Source organism: Microtus pennsylvanicus, chromosome 4 (assembly GCF_037038515.1).
Source record: "Microtus pennsylvanicus isolate mMicPen1 chromosome 4, mMicPen1.hap1, whole genome shotgun sequence".
Classification (NCBI taxonomy): Eukaryota; Metazoa; Chordata; class Mammalia; order Rodentia; family Cricetidae; genus Microtus; species Microtus pennsylvanicus.
The window spans coordinates 138,175,695-138,192,371 of NC_134582.1; the positions used below are offsets into that span (position 1 = coordinate 138,175,695).

The window sequence follows — 16,677 nt, forward strand, 5'->3', positions numbered from 1 at the left end:
CTTCTCTGACTAAAGGAAGCTATAATGCAAAGAAGACTCTCATATGGGAACCAAGCTGCCAAGAAGACCCAGGGAAGCTGAGCTGCAATGCAGACTCTCAGAGAAAAGCTGCAAAGACTCTGAGACCAGCCCAGCTGCCTGGACCAGCGTCACTTGGAAAGGACACTCCAACCTGTTGAGCTGCCTGCAGGCTGTGCAGTGTGCTCCAGGTTCCCAACTTTTGTGAGCTGTCGCTATGCTGGGGTGGGCCTTGGTGATTCAGCTGCCTTTGAGTCATTTCTGCTCCTGTAAGTAACCTCAATAAAACTCACTGGTTCACCAAGTTGGACATGGTGGTATCCTGATTTTGGTCTGTCATGGGTTCACTATCAGGGGAGAATAAAGCTGTGTTGTTTCTCTGCAGAAATAGTTTTGTCCACCAGGGTAGTTCAATCAATAACCCTGTTCGTTTCTAACTGTAACACTGTGATACACTATCCTCTCCATTATGAAGTTAGTCTCTTCCTAAAGTATCTTTCTATAAGACTTTCAAATCATAAAGAAAAAACATTCAATGTCTGAAGTATCGCTCTGCTAATCACTTTGCTAAGGACTTCTGAAGAAGTTACCTCAGTAAAGTTCAGCTAATCCTCACTTATCAAAAATATTCTTCAAAAGCAAAGCTTTCCCTCTCCCGATCGATCTACATCCCCCATCTCTTCTTGATCCTAATCACAATAACAAACTGAAATTGGAAACTAGTGAAATTGTCAGGAGCTATAGATGTGCAACTCAGTAGTGGAGCCCTTTCCAAGCAAGGGTCAAGTCCTGAGTTCTATCCTTACAATAACAAACAAACGAACAAACCCGTGTCCAACGGCAACAAAAGAGAATTATTATGACCGAGCTACTAAAGTCATGACTGTGAAACATTTTCAGGGTATGGGAAGATGCCCAATATGAAATGCTAAAGAAAATAAGATATAAAACTTCACAATATAAAAAAAATTTCTTAGCCCCTCTCTCTCTCTCTCTCTCTCTCTCACACACACACACACACACACACTCACACACACACACACGCACACGCACACACGCACACACACACACACACACACACGCCTTTATGGTTCTAGAAAATGGACATGAGCGCAGCCCTGGCACCGTAGGCTGGAGTGCCATGCAGTGTATCCCAGCTAAGTTGCACCAGGTCTGAAACCTTTTAAGACTATCCTCACCACAAATTTCCAGAGGGAGAGCCCAATACTCCCACCTCCCCATGTCTTCATTGCAGAGCGCCGTACTTCAAGCCACCGCCAGCCAGAGCCATTCCCTCAAGAGATTCCATGCCCCAAACAAAATTACAGTCGAAAAACTGAATTAAGTTAGATGGCTCAATTGAAGTTTACATAAAGCAAGGGTGATGTAAAAGAAAACAACTACTTTAAGACTTTGTCTGGGAACTGCTCCATTTACATAGTTCCTATTTTTCTCATGACCAATGATGAGTGCATATAGCATATTACATGAAGAAGACAAAACACCTCAACCAGTGAAGGGACCTGTCACAAAGTCAGCCAGCCTACATGCAGGTCCCCAGACCCATATGACAGAAGGAGAGAACAAACTCCTAAACGTTGTCTTCTGACTTCTACATGTGTGCTCAAATGCATACACACAAACATGAATGAAATGCAACAAAGAAGACCAAAACTAAAAACCAAAACATGTAGATATGTGTAATTTTACATATATTCTGTTAAAGAAGTAATACTAGTAGATAGTTTCAAACTGCTCTTACCTTGTGATATGTATAAAATGTTGGCTCTTCTCAAGCTGAGAATAGATTTTTTTCAGATTAAAAACAGTTACCTCCTTACCTTTTAGGTAATCAAAGCTTAGTTTTCATTTCATCATAGCTACCAAAGAAATAATGCAGTCCCCTCTGAGCAGACATATACAGAAGGACACATATATACAAGCTAGGGAAGACATGGTAGAGACAGCCATTACAAAAGTTACCTATTTTACTTGAAACGCCATGCTGCTCTAGAACAAAGACTCATTTTCATAAATGTTTACATAAGTTTTCCAAAACATAAATTAGCCCCAAATATAGTATTAAGACACTGTATTATCAGCTGGGTGTGGCAGTGTGTGCCTTTAGCCCCAGTACTCAAGAGGTAGAGGCAGGTGGAGCTCTATGAATTCTAGGCCAGCCTGGTCTATACTATGAGTTCCAGGCTAGCCAAAGCTACATAGAGAAACCTTGCTTCAAAAAGAGTAAAATATATGTGTGCGTATGTATATACACACACATACACACTCACACTGTATTATCAACTTAACAGTGGACTCGTTAACTAATACTGTAAAGGTTATATATAATTTCACAGAAGCTAAAACCCTCAAAATCAGAGACCTATTTCAACCAACTTACTTTGCACACAGAGACTGGGCTGATGCTCTTATAACTAGCTGCACAGCTTGGACTGTAGCTGAAGTTTCCACTCTCCTGAACGGAACCTTCCCGGTAAGCCACATTATTAACAAGATATCTCAGCAATATGAGGAGACAGCTTATGGGTCATAATACCATTCTTGTTTTAAGACACATAATAAAAGTTCATTAAAGATAAAAATAAGCCAAACGAAAAATAACTGAATTTATCTCCCATTCTCTCTAATCCTGTTTTGTTTGCTGTTGCTATGATAAACACTACCACTAAAAGCAACTTGTAAAGGAAAGGCTTTATTTCATCTTACAGTAGCCAGGTCAATTAATTCATCACTGTGGGAATTCAGGGCAGGAGGAGGCAGAAAGAAGCCGAAGCCATGGAGGAATGCTCCTTAATGGCTACTACGCAGGGGCTGCTGATACTGCTTTCTTATATAACCTAGGATCACCTGCCCAGGGTACCACACACAGTGAGCTGGGCCCTCCTATATCAATCATTAATCAAGATTTGGTAAGAAAATATTCTAAAGACATGTCCACAGACCAATCTGATGGAGGCAATTCCTCAATTGAGTTTCTATCTTCACAGGTTTTTTTCACATTGAAGAAAAACTAACCTCTTTAGAGAAAACTAAGTCAAAATTTTGGTATATATGTATATTCCCTAATATTTTTCATATAAAAATATACACTTTAGAGAAATTTCTCTTCTAACATTTTTTACTTATATGTCTCTTTTCATATAAACATATGTCTATATTATCTTTAAAACTTAATTATTTCATCACATAAATAAAACATACTTTGTTCATTTCAACTTCTTTTAATTAGGTATATGCAACGATTCACTATCTTTTGGGGGGGGGGTGACACGACAGGTTTCTGTGCCACCCTGGCTGTCCTAGAACTTACTCTAAAGACCAGGCTAGCCTCAAAATCAGAGAGCAATCCCGCCTCTCCTTCTCAAGTGTTTGGGATAAATGCGCACACCACCACAATGGCTACATTCACTGTAGTAATATGGAGCGGTGGGGCTGCGTCCCCAGCACCCCGGGCCGCCTGGCTAGCTTATACCCCAAAATAATTACACGGACACTGTATTCTTTTAAACACTGCTTGGCCCATTATATCTAGCCTCTTCTCGGCTAACTCTCGCACCTGGACTAGCCCATTTCCAATCATTTGTGTAGCACCCCAAGGTGCGCTTACCAGGGAGATTCTAGCCTACGTCCATCCTGGGTCGGAGCTTCATTGCATGTATCTCAGAGAGCAGAGCTCTCACGTCCGCCAGGGAGAGCGGAGCATGGCGTCTCTCTGAGCTCACTTCCTCTTCCTCCCAGCATTCTGTTCTGTTTACTCCTCCCACCTATGTTTTAACCTATGAGGGCCAAGCAGTTTCTTTATTGCTTAACCAATGAAATCAACAGATTGATATATGACACTCCCACATCAATTCACTAACTTTTTAAAGAGTTTTTTTTTGTTTTAATTAAGTGTAAATATGTATCCTAGTATGTGTGAGTGTGTCTGTGTATGTGGCTTTGTGCACATGTTAGTGCTGGTATGTGTACAGTTCAGAAGAGGGTAGAGGATCCCCTCAAACTGGAGCTGCCCTATCTCGGTGCTGGGAATTGAATACTGTTCTCTGCAAGAGTAGTAAGCCATGTCTCAAGCTTGGGCATTTTTATACTATCAGTGAACTTCTCTTATTATTATACTACTACCTCTTTGTAGACCAGTGTCTATGAAAAACCATGAGGATCACATTAGGGTAAATTCCTGAAAACAGACTTGTTAATATATTACCATTTTATTTGTTTTTCATTTCAAAGTTTCAAAGTATCAAGAATAAAATAAAGGGCAAAACCCATCCACAGCAGGACACTGCTGTGTTCTAATTAGCGCTGGGATTTTCTTAAGTTACAAATATGAGAGAATGAAACGGTTTTCGCTGACTTAATCTTTGTTTCTTTCATTATTAGCAAAGCTAAGCACCTTAAACTCTTCCTAGATATAAATAATAATAATAACATAAATAGCAGAAAAGAATGCACAGTCCTTTAAAGGAAAGCATGAGGCATCACTGACACTCAGAAAGCAGTCCCTTTGGCAGGAATGTCTTAAATCCTAGTAGCAGAAAACAAAACAAACAAAACAAAATCCCTAAGGGCTGGAGAGAGCTCCAGGTACACAGAGGTTATCACCAAAGAGAGCAGACCTTTTGGTTCACAGAGGAGATAATGCCCTAACCAAGATAGGCTGGACCTGCTTTATAATCTGATTAGTCACAGCAGGGCTGTGCCCTAAACTGGTAGACACAGCAGAGTGGATTGACCTTGGAGCAGTTAACTAGGAAGGAAAGGTTCCTGGGGGAAGCACACCTTTGAGACAGAGCTCCAGGAGGCTGCAGTTCCCTTTCTTCCTTTCTTTCCCTTTCTTCCTTCTTTCCTTCCTTCCCCCTCTCTCTGTTCCTTCCCTTCTCTTCCTTCCTTTCTTTCATTTTTGTGTGTGTGCGCATTCATGTCACATGTGAGGGAGGTATGTGTGTGGTATGTATCATGTGTGAACATGTGTATGGAGGCCTAAAATTGATGTCATCAATTGTTCTGCACCTTCATAAACTGAGGCAAGATGTCTCATCTAAACATAGCCATCACCAATCTGGCTATCTCCTCTACGGCACTGGGGTTAGAGATGGGCTGCTATGCCCCACCTGGCTTTCCGTGTGCTCTAGGGACCTAAGTCCTGGCCCTCATGCTTCGTGATGAAAGCCTCAGCCACTGATTCTACACTTCCAGTGTAAAAATACATGATTCCTTCCTGCACTTTCAAAAGTTGTTTTAGGGTCAAACTCACTAAAAACTCAGCCAAGTAAAACGTTCCACATGCAGGAGGTATTTATTTTACAGCTGGGTCATGAAAAGCTATAATTAAATATCAAAAAGTATTTTAAACACATTTGAGCACTGCAGAGACGCTTGATATTTAAGAGAACCTTGGTGTAAATCTTTTAGAAAGCACTGAAGAATTTCAGTAAATATACAATACAACAGAAACAACATTACAGAACAGATTGTTTCAATAGATTACAAAGAAAAATGCTTCCAAAACCCAGAAATAGCCCAACAATTATCAAGAGGCAAAGCTATAGAAACTAGAAACTCAGAAACCATCTATAAGGTGAAGGTGTTAAAATCTTGTGCATGCTGAGCAAGTGCTCCAACACTGAACTACAACCTTTTTAGAAAGTTGCATACTATACAATGAATATCTTCAGGTGTCTTAAAATGTATATCAAACTCGTGAAAATACAAATGCAACAAACTAAGAATTATACTGTATACAAATTCAGAAGCTAAAAGAAGCATGCATCATTCAAAATAAATAGACAAGGGTGGGCAGCACCGCTCCACTCTGCTAACAGAGCAGATGCTCCTGGGTGTGCTCAAAGTCATGGGCCATGTCTGGAAATACTGTCAGTCAGGGTACCTGCAAAACCAAACGATAGGTTTTTGTAGATGTTGCTATGCTAGTCCTGTCAAAGTGTGGGAGACACTGGCTATGGTACTGGGAGACAGGGAGATGCTAGTCCTTAAGCACTCGTCAGGTACATGTAGAAAGGCTTTGCAGTTAGATATAAAAATGAACTTGTGTTCAGAAGAGTAATCTACAGATAAACTGGGCTTAAATAATTTTTTAAAAAATGTTTCTTCTTGTGGAAGAAGAACAGGAGTCTTCTTATAATGTATTTTTGTTGTTATTGTTGTATTTTAGACAGGATATTATGTAATCCAAGTTGGCCAGGAACTGGCTGGGACTGAGAATGACCTATAACTACTGATCCTCCTGCTTTGCCTCTGGAGTACTGGTAACAGGCCAGGGTGCCACCATCCCAGTTTCAGAGTACTAGGGCTGAAACCGGGGCCTCCAGCGTCTTAGACTGGCATTCTACCAACTCACTTATAACTAATCTTATATTTTGAAAGTTGATTTTCATTCATTTGAGGTGTGTGTATGTATATATGTGTACGTGTAGGCCAGAGTTAAAAAACAACAACTTCTGTGTACCTCTTTGGGGAGGGTCTGGCCAGTGAGCCTCGGAGGTCTGTCTGTCCCTGCCTCCACAGCACAAGTGTGCACCACCACTATGCCGATTTTCATGTGAGTTCTGGGAAACCAAACCCAGGTCTTCATGCTTGCAAAACAGGTATTTTACCAAATGAGCCAGCTCCTAGCCCTAGTTGATTTTTACAATACTAATTCACACTTTGGATCTAGTCTCTTGAAAACTCTTTATATCCAAAATAGACATGTAGTCTATGTAGAAAATAGCTAATATTAGTTAATGTTTAGTTCTTCAGTTCTTATAAACTGCTGAAAAAGCCTTAAAATTCATATTAACCTGTTTTGTTTACTCAAAAAGAGACTACTAAAAGGAAGGAAAAGATAATATTATTCCACTATAGGAGTACTTAACATCATATTCCAAAATATCAGGTAATTTATTTTAAGCCATGGTCTCACTGTATAGTCCTGGAGAGCATAGACTGGCTATCTTCTTGGTTCAATCTCTTGAATGCTAGAATCACAGCTATGCACTACCACACCTGGCTTTAATACAATGTTTTTACTAGTTACTATGATTTGTAGTAAGACAAACATAAACTCCAACTCCAACTTATTCAGAAGAGTTAGCACACCTGCCTGCAAGGAGTCCACAGACTGGTGTCATGCTGTTTAGGTTTTAAGAATGTTCCCATCAATTCCTAGCTGATGAAAGAGGCTCACTTCGCCTAAGTACTTACTTGCTTTCTTATTAAGAGTCTAGAATTATGGTATATTCTAGGCAGGTGACTGGCCTGCAGTTTAATAAAAAAAGAAACTCTCACAAGCACTGTTAACAGTCTGTGGCTGAAGCAGTTAAGCATATCCTATGTGACTCCACCAAGGGAGGACTCATGGAAGCCTGTGTGGTTTCCACTGACCTTTGTCCCAGCTGACTTGCTTTGTGTCCTTTCACTGTGGCATAGCTACTGGAGCTGAGTATTGCAGACTCAGGTCTGCGAGCTGCCTCACAAACCAACACATCCCCCAGCTCTGCAATGGTTCTAATCAATCTCCCCACCTTCCTGTCTATGTGCAAACCCCTCCCTTGAGTGTGGGTTGGACCTAGTGATTAGCTCCTGAAGAACGAGATTCCATAAAAGTGATGGAATGTCCCTTCCCAGGTTAGATTCCAAAACACAGCAACCATTGTCTTGTCCACTCTCTGCCTCTTCTCCCTTACATCCTCTCATGAAACAAGTTGCCAGGTTGTACACCACACTCTCTGGAAAGGGTCACGTGGCACAAAACACAAAATTGAAGGTGCCGTCCACTCAGCCAGCTTAAAAAGCAAAGCGTGCGCAGGAGGCTCCATGGGCGCCAGACGTGCATGAGATTCACATACATACATGCAGGCAAACATCCACATTAAAAAGAAAATGTATTTCTTTGTAAAAGATGTACTTAAATAAAATGAAATCACCTCTTTTAAAAAAAGAAAGAACTCATGTGCCCTCGGCTGCACAGCCCCTGAAGAACTGAAGTCAGCCGTCAACAGGGACCTTCCCCAGACAAACCAAAAGCCAGGGTGTGCTGTGGCCAATGCTACAGACAACCCTAAGAAAGTAAGCTTCTCCTTCCACCCCAGAAGAAACTGAGGTGTGTTCTCCCAGCCATGAAGCTGCAGGGGTAATCTGCTACTCAGGAGCAGATAACTGACAGTCTACCGGTAAGGTAAACAACTCAAACTCTACAGCATCTCTGAAGCAACAGCTTCCAGTCAGGGATCAGCGGATGACAAAGAGCAGTGAGCCCTGAGAGGACCAAGGGAGCCTTACGACCACCCACGCTTATACACACAGTATGTAAGACCTCGGCACAGGGAAAGGGAATCTAGGCAGGGAAGACTTGAGTTCACAGGGCAGAGGGCTAAATAACAGACGGATTCTGACCCAGAGGCCCAGTTCTAACAAGCAGGGTTAGTCTGCCTGAATGAAGGACTTCTTAAAAGGATGGGTAGCTAGCCCCTGAAAAGCACACAGGACCAGGAACACAGCTGTTCCCACCAGTGAGAGAGGGAAGATGCAGTCAGCAATGGTACACCAAGTAAAATACTTAAGAGCCCACTATCAGGGTGAATCTGCTCCTGACTGAAAGGGATCGGCATACCTAATAAAGGCCAACAAAGATGGAAGAGGAAAGGGTTCTTGTTCCCCCGAGAACTGCAGGCCCCGGCCAGTACCCACTGGTGCATGAGAAGTCTTAGCTGCAGAGTCGTGGGAACGGCAGAGCGAACGGGAGGCTCACATACACCACTGGGCAGGGCCTACGAAGCCTGGACAAAATGAGACTGCATATCAAGCAGAGGTACTAGAACTGCTGTGGCTGACCATGATGCTCAGGAACCGGGCATTCAGGACCAGACCAAGGCATCTGCAGAGGTCAGAGGACACTCCAGGTACCAAGGCAGTGCCAGTCTGCGAGGTGCTGCATGCTCTCAAGTCAACACTGAGAATACAGCCTGGTGATGGAGCAAAGGGGTTGGCAACAGCACAGAAATCAGCGGGGGCCCAGCAGGGCTTTTAACCTTCATTACAAGGCGAAATTCAGGAAATGAGTGTCCCAGTGAGAAGGGTACCAAAGGGCCTGAGTCAGAAATGCAAGACAAGGGTAATAAAACATTGTTCCTAAATGTGACTCAACCTCAGCGCCACCTGACTCCAAAGAATACGGGAAATGTCGTAGGAGAGGAAATCTAAGTGAAAGGACAGCTGTGAGCGGAGATGGTTTGAGGGATCAGCCACAGGGAGATGGGTGGGCTGTGAGGAACGGGAAATAAAGGGAGCACGCAGGAAGATGGAGCAAAGTAAGGACGAGCAGATGCCTCTGTGTCCCATCTTCCCCTGTTCTGATCACTGACCTAGGCTTGCTCAGACTCCACCAACTGTTAAGCCTGATGAGTTGTTGAGCCCAATTTTCTTCCACTAGGAGAAAGTACAGAATAAGACAAACCTGTACTACACTTGGACAGAAACATTCTCAGGTCTTTTGCCGGTAAAGCGAATAGAGTCCCTTTTGTTTGGAAGTGAGCAGCAGACAGAAGACTCAGATATATATCCACACGGCTATACACCGGGCTGTTCTGGAGGTCAGGCTAAGGAGTACAGCCCATCTATAGCACTGTGTCCATTATGAAACAAAACCTTCAGGATCTTTGCCTAAAGTCCCTCTGAGAGCCCCTAGCTGACTAAAGCAGTAATAATAAACATCTTCCTAAGTTAGTAAAATACAAAACATGAAAAACTGAGGTTACGGGTTTGCCTGGAGGAGTCTGTTGGATTTGGAGGGTAGGAGGGTACTGGTACTGAGGGGATAGGAGGTCTCATGTAGCCCAAGCTGACCACAATCTTCTTGTAGCTGAACATGACTTGGACTCCTGATGTTCCTGCCTCCACCTTCCAAATGCAGCACTGGCGATCTAACCCAGGACTTCTGCCTGCTGCTAAGCAGGGACTCTATCAACTGAGCTACAGCCATAGCCTTGAAGGATACTCAGCAATTTATTATAGCAAAGATATAGAAGTGGGGGTGTCTTAGGGTTTCTATTGCTGTAAAGACACACCATAAACACAGCAAACTTTTGTAAAGGAAAACATTTAACTGGAGTTGGCTTACAGTTCTGAGGTTTAATCCATTAACATCATCGGGGTGAAAAGCATGACAGCATGCAGGAAGACAAGGTGCTAGAGAAGGAACGGAGAGTTCTACATCTGGATCCACACAGTAGGAAGAGACAGTGGCTTGGGCTTCTGAAACCTCAAAGCCCACCCCTAGTGACACACTTCCTCCAACAAGGCCACACCTCCTAATAGTAGCACTCCCTATGGTCCTATGTGAGTCACTGAAACCACTAGAGGGGACTAGAGAAATGCTAGCCAACAAAGTGTTAGCCACATAAGCACAAGGGTCTGAATTCAATCCCCAGAACCCATGCAAAAACGCCAGGCATGGTAGCTTGTGCTTTTAATCCTAGTGCTGGGAGGCAGAGACAGGCAGATCCCTGGGGCTCACTGGATAGCCAGCCTAGCCTAATCAGTGAAACTCAGACCCTATCATTAAAAAACTTAGGAGCCTGGAGTGGTGGTTACACCTTTAATCCCAGTACTCTATAGGCAAAGGCAGATGAGTTTGAGCAAAGTATGGTCTACATAGCCAGTTCCAGAAAAGTCAGGGTCGTATAGAGGGACCCTGTCTCAAAACAAACAAACAGAAACAACACCAACTCCAGTTGCTGCCACCTAAGGATGTTCTCTGGTCTCCACATGCATGCATGTATATAGATGCGCACACACACAGGAAAACATACTAAGAAGCAATCTGAATATCCAGCAAATGTAATTAAAATATATAGATTTTACAGCTAGAATATTAGTTATTAAAAACAAAGCCTTGAGAACTAGAGATATGGCTCAGTAGTTAAAAGTCCTTGTTCGTCTTGCTGAGGACCTAAATTTGGTTCCCAGCACCTACATAGGGCAGCTCACAACCACCTTTAACTCCAGCTCCAAGGGAATTCAACATCCTCTCCTGACCTCCCTGAGCACCTGCACTCAACACGTTCTCGTTCTCTCTCTCTCTCTCTCTCTCTCTCTCTCTCTCTCTCTCTCTCTCTCTCTCTCTCTCTCTCACACACACACACACACACACACACACACACTAAATTTTTTAATGAAGCCTTTTAAATTGGAGAGTGGGAATTGTTCATAATTTGACTCCAGTTTATAAAAACTATAAACTACTCAAATTTTTCAAACTACTCAAAATTCCGCAAAAGATCTTGGGAAACACTGGCTATATACATATCAAATATTAGTAGGAGTGTTAGCTGAATGACTGAAATGTGTAAATCAATTTTAACATATTTCCAATGTTTTACAAGTGATCATTCAACTTACAAATAATTTTAATTTCTAATATAAATCTCATGTGATATTACCTTGATGCACACTACACTGAGCTAGGATATATTAACAATAACAATAAGCACACATTAAATATAACATGCCAGGCACTTTGCCAAGCGCTGGACCAAGCTCCCCGTTTTCATCTTCACAGTAATTCCTGATGTCCACACTATGTGAAGTACACAAAGTTAGCAGCATGTGGACATAACAGAACCATCATTAACTCTGCCTTAAATATTCCTGGACACCAAACTTGGCATTATTCTCCACGTGTCCTGTCTCCCTGCAGCAATGAGATATGTAGCAAGTAACGGGACCAGCATTCTGCACCATGGTGGTACTTTCTCATTCTTGGTTTATCATTCCTTTATCTCCATTGTTTCCCTCTTCTCTCATCCACTACTTCATTCACTCCCTTTCTCCCTCATCCTCTGTGCGCCTTCCCTATCAATACCACACGCTTTTATCTAGCAACATTCTTGGACACTGCTTAGCTCCAATGGTGAAATCAAGAGAACCAAGCGACACCCTATGTCTACTATAAATTAGAAGTCACACATTGGAAGCTGAGAGCCACATCTGCCCAATATATGGATTCGCTTCAGATCCTGCTTTGAAAGTTTTTAATAAGTCATCATTGTTTAAAAGATATGGTAAATTCACATACAATTTAAACATTTACTTCTTTTAAAATAAAGTATCTTGAAGGAACTAGAGACAAGGCTTAGAGGAGCACATGTTGCTTTTGCAAAAGACTTCAGCTCAGTTCCCAGCACCAACACAGTGGCTAACAACCACCTAGTTCCAGGGAATCCACCCCTGTTGTGGAATATTACTTTAACTATGTAAAGATATATTACATTTGTTTATGTTGCAGAACATTATTTCAACAATGTAAAAGTGTATTGTATTTCTTTATGCTGCATTTGTTCAACTATGAAAAGATATGTTACAGTTGTTTCACCTTGCTTGCCTAAGTCACCTGATTGGTCTAATAAAAACCTGAACTTCCAATAGTTAGGTAATAGAGGCAGGGCTTGCAGGCAGAAAGAATAAGTGGGTGGGGAGGGAGGGAGGGAGGAAGGGTGGGTGGGGAGGGAGGGAGGGAGGGAGGGAAGGAGGGAAGGAAGGAAGGAAGGAAGGAAGGAAGGAAGGAAGGAAGGAAGGAAGGGAGGGAGAAAGAACAAGGGATAAAGAAAGAGAGCCCCTAAGGCCAGACAGGGAAGCAGCTGCCAGACAGACACAGAGAAAGCAGGAAAGTGGGAAATACAGAATAAAAGAAAGGTTTTAAAAAAAAAACCCTGAGGCAAATCCTAGCTGAAGAGCAACAGGTTAAAATAAGTTACAAGAGCTAGTGGGACAAGCCTAAACTAAGGCCAGGCATTCATGATTAATCATGAGTCTCCATGCAATGATTTGGGGTTGGTGAGCCAAGACAGCCTGCTACACAATCCCCTCTTCTGAGCTCTGCCAACACCAGCTGTGTATGTTATACACATACACACATGCAGGCAGCATCTGGCAACATCAGGTCCAGCACAGGAGCTGTGACTGAGAGCTTTCACTCTCCTGTTATCTGCCTGTTATAAGTCTCTAATACTTGCCTCTATGCAGGTCTCTTCACTCCTTTAAGCTCTGGCTAGCCTTGAACTCCTGATCCTCCCCTGCCTCTGCACCCAAGTGCTGTGATTGCAGGTATATGCCATCACACCCAACCAGCCTCTTCACTCTTTTTCGACTCCTTTCATACTGAAAGTCTGTCTCAAAGGTACTACATCAGTGCCGGGTGGTGGTGGCATGTATGTACCTTTAATCCCAGCACTCAGGAGGCAGCAGCAGGCGGATTTCTATGAGTTCAAGACCAGCTTGGTCTACAGAGCAAGTTACAGGACAGGCTCCAAAGCTAGAGAAACCCTGTCTTGAAAAACCAAATAAATAAATAAACAAACATGCTGCATCTGTGACTTTCTTTAAATACTTTTTTTTTAAAAAAGTGTGCCACTTTTAAGAAGCCAGGCAGTGGTGGTGCACGTTTTAAATCCCAGCACTCCAGAGGCAGAGGCAGACAGATCTCTGAGTTCAAGGCCAGCCTGGTCTACAGAGTGAGATCCTGGAACAAGGCTACAAAGAGAAACCCTGTCTGGAAAACAAACAGAATATTTTTAAGTAGTGGCATCAATATTCACAGGAGATGGTGTCCTGTGCCATTTTCCTTACGCTACATTCTGCAAACTCCCTGAGAGATACTCTAGCTAAATGGCCAACGTCAGATCAAAGCCACGACTATGGCAACAGCAACTCCAACAACACACAGGCCAAGGCACACACAAAGCACTTGGGGTCAGCAGCTGCATCAACTCATCCCAGGACATCTACAGTACAGTTAAAACTCGTTTGGGGTTAGTTAGGACCAAGTAGCTTCAGAGTTAGGACCAAGTAGCTTCAGACTTCAAACAAGACAGTTTGCTGGTGAGACTACAGGCTTAGTAATAGTTATGGAGCAAGTATAAAGCACAGAGCTCAGGTTTCAGCTTCTAGGCTCCTGATATCATGAATTTTAAATGTTAAGATAATTGCAGTATCTATCTTCGTTTATTCTCTTAGTAGCCATGTAAAACCCATATTTTTATGGTAATGTAAATCCATTAGGAAAAGTACTAGAAAGTGCATTGAGGGATCAATTTTAGCCTGAAAGAAACAGATACTAAATGGCCTTCTTTATCTCTAATTTCTCTGATCTATTTATTGGTCTACTGTGTCCATGCTAAACTATGAAACTATTTTCCAGGCCAGAAAAAATAGGAGACACAGAAAAGGACTGAGACCCAAATGTCCTGCTTGGAACTAATTTCAAATCTTCCAACCTAGGAAGTTTGTGTCTGGCCTGTGGAAGAACTGAGACATGGCTGGGGTGTGGCTGGGTCTTCTGTGTTTTAAAAGCCATTAGGCTGAGCATGTACAACATGATTTATGACTTACTAAAGCAGTCTTTACCTGCTAAGAGTGCTGGTGGGGCTGCACTGAGAACGGTTTGCTTCCTAGAGAACACTCAAGAGTGGGAAGCTATTCCAAGAAACATGCCCATCAAGCAAAACAATAGTTTTCATAAAAGCCTGGCTCATAACATGAAAAGTTCAGAAAGGAGCTTCATTCAATACCACTGTGAAAGAAATCCAGAACCATATTTTTTGTAAATAAAAAGCTTGCTAATAAAAGGCAGTTCATTCTGAACTCTTACCACCTTATTAACACAATCCTAAACTTCATGGAAAAGCTGTGATGTTTCCCTTCTTTTACAACTGTATTGTTTTCATATTTATTAGTTCTGTGTTAAGTAATTCATTGCCACTTCCCCTCCCCCACTATGGAATGCTCTACAAACAGCATCATTTGTGTTTGCCTTCAGTGAACTCCAATCTTAGAGTAATTCAGATCATCAGATTTACCATATGCTATGTGAACAAAACTAATTCATCCAAAAAGTAACAAAAGCTGACTGCAACAAGACTATGTTCTCATATCAAGCATTTCCACTCCGCTCTACAGCCAGAGCCGCCTCAAATTAAAAAGCAAATGTACCCATCAGACAAACCTGGCCACTCCACGCACAGTACAGATTGCAGAGTAAACTCCAGTTGTGGTTGATCACGCAATCCAGCAGCCTGAACTGGGCCATGTCTGCCTAGAGCGCAGTCTCCATTCTCTGACTCAGCTTTTGTCAGCAAGCAGCGCTCCCTCTGCAGTGAGGCGCTCAGAGGCGTTCCCCTCCCTTCCTGTCCGAGCTGCGTCACCCTCCGAAGCACTAGAATGCTGTATTACATCATGCAGGAGGGCTGTCTCATAACAGTCTTAGTCTGAATTTAGCATCACTTCGTTTTTCTAACAATTGTTTTCTTCTTTTGGAGAATCATGAGCTGGCATTTACTTAGTAATAAAAGCACGGCATAACAAAGCGGTGCAATAAACTAACCATACTAGCTACGTCCCACAGCAAACCAACTCCACACAAGAATCCTCCTAATCTCTCAGCAGGACCCCACACTGCTAACACCTTCCACATCTCTCACCCTAGGCAGCACACCGCCACTTGTGCAATGTTTCCGAAACTCCTTGTCTAGCAAGAGGCCAGGCAGAAGTGAGAAGCAGGGGTTCAAGCCACACAGACTGCTATAAGTACAAGCGGCAAATGCTTTAACCTTTGAACTCCAAATCATTCGTTTGTAAAATGAGTAACACCTGCATGGATCTTTTAGCATGAACAACCGCAACAAGATTAAATAGCACCTAATCATTCTAAGGCTGGTTTCCCTTCTTATCTAAGTTAGAATTCTCTCCTTGACCCACTTTCTCCTTTCTTATGCTCTCCCTAGATGATGTCATCCTCCAGGCTCATGACTATGAATTACTTTCAACGCTCTCCAAAGCCACTCTTTCTCCCAAGCCCCCATTTGCATGACTGAGCCCTTGCTAAGCCTGGGTACCTAGATGCCTTGCACTACATGCCCTGAACAGAGCTCATTATCTTCCCTCTCCCAACTGCCAGCACCAAGAATCTCCAAATCTACATAACGACAGCTCAATTCAAGCCCTTGGTTACCACAACAGAAAACAGTCATCCTAGAGTCCCTTCTCTCTCTGCCCAGTTACTAAATCTGTCACTTCTAAAATACTGTCCCCTTCTTACTGCACTGCCTCCTGCTGAGTTAGACTCCCATAAGCTTTCTCCTAGGCTGGTCTCTCAACCATTCTGTCACACCTATCTGAAATCTTGCTCCACAGGATTAACAAAAGAATATTGTAAACCAAAGTTAAACATAGATTACACAGGCTACATCACTTCCAACCGTTGCTTTCTGTCAGGATACAGCACCATTTCTCAAAACATGTTCCCACTAGTTCTATAGGACAAGGAAGGTGAATTAGAATTGGCTTATACCAATTATCAATTGGTCAAATAAACTTCCTTTCAAACTACACAAACTCGGAAATGAGATGATAAAACTCAAAAGAATAAAAAGAAAGAAAATAAGAAGTAAACAGTAAGCTAGAGGAGACATAAGAGAATATGGAAATCACTGAAAATAGGAGGGGAGTTTCAATGTGCACACAGCACAGTCCGTCAAGAATCCCAGAGAAGCAGAAGAGTATGTACAAGGAGTCAATTCATAAATGCTTTCCTGAAACAAAAACATTTGAAATTGAAAGGGATGCCCTCAGAATGCCATCACTACA

The 16,677-nt window shown here is 42.5% G+C and overlaps 1 protein-coding gene across 8 annotated transcripts in view; it reads right to left on the reverse strand.

Annotated features, from left to right (window-relative positions):
* Window positions 1–15,154, reverse strand: part of Arhgap21 (Rho GTPase activating protein 21) — a 99,864-nt gene extending 84,710 nt beyond the window's left edge. For 7 of the 8 annotated variants that reach the window (XM_075970635.1, XM_075970634.1, XM_075970631.1 and 4 more), the window contains exon 1: window positions 15,038–15,136. In XM_075970635.1, coding sequence (XP_075826750.1) covers window positions 15,038–15,121 — 84 coding nt within the window. In that variant the 5' untranslated portion in view covers window positions 15,122–15,136. Of the gene's footprint in view, window positions 1–15,037 lie in introns of all 8 variants that reach the window. The other variant, XM_075970633.1, reaches the window with a different exon arrangement.
* Between the last annotated feature and the right edge of the window lie 1,523 nt (window positions 15,155–16,677).